The 5329-nt window shown below is 43.2% G+C and overlaps 1 protein-coding gene across 1 annotated transcript in view; it reads right to left on the minus strand.

Annotated features, from left to right (window-relative positions):
• Window positions 1-1137: 1137 nt before the first annotated feature.
• The window catches only part of IFT81 (intraflagellar transport 81), a 34589-nt gene continuing 30397 nt past the window's right edge, over window positions 1138-5329 (minus strand). Inside the window, exons 17-18 of the mRNA XM_057377790.1 lie at window positions 3440-3485; window positions 1138-2514 (exon numbers count right to left, since the gene is read on the minus strand). Of these exons, the coding sequence (XP_057233773.1) occupies window positions 2332-2514; window positions 3440-3485 (229 nt within the window). The 3' untranslated portion in view covers window positions 1138-2331. The remainder of the gene's footprint in view (window positions 2515-3439; window positions 3486-5329) is intronic.

Below are 5329 nucleotides of genomic sequence, written 5' to 3' on the forward strand. Positions count from 1 at the left end.
GCTGCATTTATTAAATGTCCACTTGTATAAAAAGCTAAAAATAGTGTTTGAGTTTTTCCAATTTTCTTTTGATAACAGTTATTATGATTTTCTGCTTCATCTCAGAAAGTCATTTTGCTGCTGCTGCTGCAGTGTATAATCTGTGTGYCCTTTCTTGGTGCAGCACAAATGACAGAGCACTAATCAGATCAGAACAACAATCACGTCATCTTTGAGTAACCAGCAATAAACTGTTTTTATAAGGAAGAAAGATGAACTATTTTTAGGGTAACTCTGAACAGAAAACCAGAAAATGATTGTACTCAGTYTTACTCCACATCACTGCCATGAATTTCCAAGGCATTGCTTTTTCCTGGGCAGCAGGCTAATCCCTGTCATCCATCTTTGTGTAAATGATCCAGTCAAATAGGATTTCTAAGGTTTGGTTAAAAGTTTTAACTTCAAATCTAYAAAATCCCCTTTCTTCCTACCCTGTCTAGTGACTCTGAACCACAGCTGATTCCTAAGTAACCTAAATGTCCATTTTTGGTGATTATCCCACGTCTTCAGCATGTCTCCTATCTCCTTGTCTGTGTTATTTTACTATTGCTGTCAAGCCTTCAGCGACGCCTCCTCTGGAGCCCAGGAATGGGACTGCCGTGGCTTTTCCATCTCTGAGGAGCTGTGCAGGTGCTGTGTGGGGCTGATGGCACAGGCACGAGGCACAAAACACCCAGATGTGTCTGGAGAAGGCTGGGCCCACCCCACTTAGCTTTGTGTCCTTTCCTGAGCTTCTCCCTGTTGGAGATTCCTTCCCTTCCTCACTGGATCCCGCAGCGATCAGCTCCTGGTGGCACAGCTCTACCTGTGCCTGTGCCTTCCTTCCACCCTGTGCCAGGGCACCCTGCTGCTCTCCTGACCTGGGGACATCAATGTGCAGCTCTTGGGAAAATCTACCTCCAGCTATTGAGCAGTGTGGGAGAGCTGACACGAGGATGTCCTATCTGAGATCCACTTCTCACACTCAACCTGCACTGGGAGCCCTTTGGGAGCTTCTCAAATAAATGCCATTCAATGACCCATTCAAACTTCTCTTTCCTGTGGCCYAGCCACCAACAATTTCCTTCTTTCCACCTAAAAAATGTAAAAAAGAAGAATACCATCCAGTCAAAATGTAGTTTTGCCAGCTTTTATTTTAGTCCTGTTAACAAATATATTTAATGCAAAGGCAAATCAGGAACTCTATAATTACCATATTCTCTGGATATAGAAACCAGCCGAAGATCTCATAGTTAGGTATCAAAGAAAGCAAAATTACTTTTTTTATATCCTGAAAAAATGTTCTACTTCAGGCAAGAAAAACTATAAAAAACCCCACCAACCTATCTAGGAATCCAGTAAGCCAAAGGAGAACAGCAGGAGTTCTGGTCCCACAGAATTATCTCTGCACTGCTGATCTGTGACGGGGGCCAAGAGCKGCTCATCCGGAATGGTGATGTGTGAGGGACACTCTCAATCCTCACCTCCATCCCTGTGCCCCTGGGGCACCTCTGCAGGCAGTGACAGCTCCAGGCCAGCTGCAAGAACCACTGGGYCATATCGACATCCATGGATAACCTCCAGCCCTGGGATGACTCTCTTTGGGTATGTAATCCCTCTGGAATTGCACTGTGCAGAAAAAACAGCTCCAAACTCCTCCCTGGGGAAAGCTTTGCTTGAGCTCCCTTTACATTTTCACACGGGCAACTCAGAAAATATAAAGGAGGTAAATGTGCAAGAAAAATACTTCTGTTAGAAACAAGAAAAGATAATAGAAAAAGCTCAGAATCCAGGTGATTGTTCTCCTGAYGCTGAAGCACTGAGGTGTCTCCTGGAAGCACAATCAGCTGAGCCCAACCGTGCAAGGAAAGAATGACCAGGAGTGTTGGGGCCAGGCTGCCACACTGGGTGGGTAAGGACAATAGGGACAGGCAGGGCCAAGCCAGGAGAGCCACAATTATACAATATCRAGTCCCAGGCCTCGCAAAAATGTAACCTTAGTGATAGAGAATGAGAGGCAGCTCAATTACATGAGTTTTCTGTGACCCTGGAGAAGGATTTGCTTTCCTTTGATCTCCCCACGGACGCGCCATTGGCGGCCTCATAAAATGTGGATTTATGAGCAGGTTCAGCCCAGTGCAGCCCTCCCAACAGCTTCCAACCATGACATTGTCACTGAAACAGGGGAGCAAAAGCTTCCACAGGGGTTCTTCGCTCTGTTTATGCACCAGAACCAAACCATGTAGAAAAATTGATAAAAACAACAGTATTCAGCAAGTCTTCCTACCTCACATGGGTATCAGGAGGAAGAATTCATAACACAAGCCTATCTTTACCTCCTTCCTGAATGACCTGACCAATGGCTGCTTGATTTTGTTGTTTCAGAAAACATTCTCTCTTACATTCCATTAGTTGCTCRAAGTCCTGCCACATTTTCATTTGCTTCATATTTGGCCCGTGGCTTTCCCGTACAACTTTCTGTTTCTCTCGTAGTTTCTGTTAAAAATACAAAAAGACTAAATTTTTGCAACAGCTCTACACCACAAAAGTTGCTCACATAAGTAGCTTGGAATGACASAAATTTTTACATGCTATGGAAATATTGGTTTGTTCACACTGGTAACACTCCCTGCAAGTGCTAAATGCATTAACACTTGGGACTTAGATCTCTGCATGGATTGACAACTATTTCCATGATTTTTAACTGTCTAAATATTAGTCTTATCTATTTGAGAAGTTATGCTAAAAATCTGACATCAYTTCCATACAGAGCTCTTGCAGGATCAAAGTGCAACCTGCAATGGATTCGTATCATGATACTGTAACACGAAATCAATATTTTACAATTAAACCCCTTCCTCATTATTGACAGTGGCAGCCCAGACATGTAAAAATCGCTGAGACTGGCTGAGAAAAGGAAATTAATAAAAGCTGTTTGGTGTGACTTGCTAAGCCCAACCTCGTCCCTGCTGATCTGAGCTTCAGACAAGATTAAAACTGGACAACTGCTTTTGTCTGACGCCGCTGATCCCCTGGCCTTTAGCAGAAGTGATAAGGTTGACAGGCTCTGAATTTATTGTCTTCAACAGGTTGCTTTATATACAACAGCAAATCTGATCTGGCACMGTTCGTTATGCCCCTGTTGCAGGTTCTTATCCAAATGGTTTTCAGGGAATGTGCTGTCACATTGAGCTGTTTGCCTATCCCTTACARCAGCTCGTGCTATTCCCTGCAGGAAATCAAGCCCTGAGGAGGGAGCAGGATCCTTTTCCAGGGTATTARTTACCAATGCCAGCAGTGATGGAATTTTCTTTGTAGGTTGCAYTATGCTTTTTATAAAAGACTGACCACAGCCTTTGGGAATAAGCCACAAAAATATGAACTGAACAAAGCCTGTACAAGGTAAAAGCCTCATTCTTACCTTCCCAAGGTTTTCTTGTTCAAGGATTATTCGTGTATACTGTTCCCTAAAGGAAATATAAAATGATTTTATCATGATTTGTTTCTATGGAACAGGACAGAATAGTGATGCAAACATGGGAAATGATGGAAGTATTGGGAGGTTCCTAAATGAGACAGAAGAGGAAACACAAAAAAACCTTTTTGTCACTGAACAACACATCCCTTCACATGAAGGATCGGATCTCCTTGTGTCAGCTGTGCAGCTGGGAAAAGTGATACTGCCTAAGATCTCTTACATTTTTGAAGCAGGCGTGATCACTGCTCCTTCCAGCCTGAAGGCAAGAGTGAGACCATGCAGATAAGATACCCCTGATCCTTTTTATAATGTATTTATCGTGGTGACAGCCTGAGGTGAGCCACAGCTTCACTTGTACAAGTGTCAGAGTTCCCAGACCCTCAGCCCTTAACTGCTGTGAATGCAGTGTTGGAATGAGTGGGAAAACACAGGAATGAGGGGGAATGGAATTTCAGCCCAGGTCTGACAAGCCCACTGAGTGCAGTGGGAATGCTGGGCATTCTTCTCCCAGAAAACAGCCCTCACATTTCGGGGCCTAAAAATAGGCTGAGAAGTGTTAATGCTGACATTCAGCAYTGAAAGCCCTGGCTGTCCACCTCTGTCTGTACCAAGTGGCCACGTCACTCTGCCATAGCCAAAGCTGSCACATAACCCCTGACAACAGAATATGCAAACCACAACAGCACCGTCCACAGACAGCACTAGGACTGATCTTGAGTTTTTTTGAAATATGACAGTGGAAAAAACTATGCACTGAATCACTTGAAAAAAATTTGATTATATTTTGTATGTAATTATTACCTCTTTTTTGTGTGAGAGTCAGCTAGTGGAACTCAAAATAACCCAGTTCATCTAAAGAGCTTTCAAATTGCTCAGGGTAGGTGACCTTTGTGTAGAGAAATTCTAATTTCCAGTAAGAAACGTGAGCCTTCATGATGCCAGAGCTTGAAGGTTTCCTGGAGTGTGTGAGCAGCTGTGTGGACCCAAGGCATGGCATYTCCTTACTCCTTCCCTTTCTCCCAAGTACTCCAGGACTTTGGAGCACTTGGGCCTTGGGCCAGCTGGTCCTGCCTCCCCAGGAATGGAGTTGGATCACTCCAGGAACTCTTGCTCTTGGACAATCCCAGCCAGARCTGTGCTGAGGCTGCTCCAGGTGCTCTGCTGTCCCTCTGATCCCAGAAATCCTCACTGAACTGGAGGTGAGGCTGAATCTGCTGCTTTCCCCTGGCACTCAGCACATGTTCTCACACATTTGGCCTCCAGAACACCTCCTTCTTTTAAAAGTAGAGTTTTCAAAGTAATCATCAGAAAATTTTATGTCTTTCCTAGTAAGTTTTTCTTTACTATTTATAATGATGACTGGAAAGAATGTAACTTAATAACTTCRCTAAAAAACCCACAACTTTCTATTTTTAGCAAAGAAAATTAACTTTTCACATTCCTAAGAAGTGACTCCACGGAACAGAGAGTTTATATTCAATAAAGAGGGTCTGAATTAAGACATTTTTTGTTCAATACGTTGTTACAAAAGTGCAATTCTATTTATGGTTCATTTTTACTCCGTTTACATTCCAATGCTTGCTSAAAAATACATTCAGGTTCTAAAGGGATGTCTAGAGAAATATGTAATTGTCTCTTTTTTTTTTTTTTGCCAAGCTAGATCTATCTATCGAGTTTTGCTGTAATTCATTGAAATAAGATGGCAATGTGACAAATCCAGAAAAGCTGTTTCTAACACGCTCCCGTGGGAGGATAATTTCCAGTCTGGAAGTGAAATGGGGACAGCACAGAGGGGTAACAGCCTGTTCACATTCCCCTCACCATACCTGGGAT

This window comes from Malurus melanocephalus, unplaced genomic scaffold (assembly GCF_030028575.1).
Source record: "Malurus melanocephalus ecotype Western Australia unplaced genomic scaffold, MMel_1.1 scaffold_325, whole genome shotgun sequence".
Lineage (NCBI taxonomy): Eukaryota > Metazoa > Chordata > Aves > Passeriformes > Maluridae > Malurus > Malurus melanocephalus.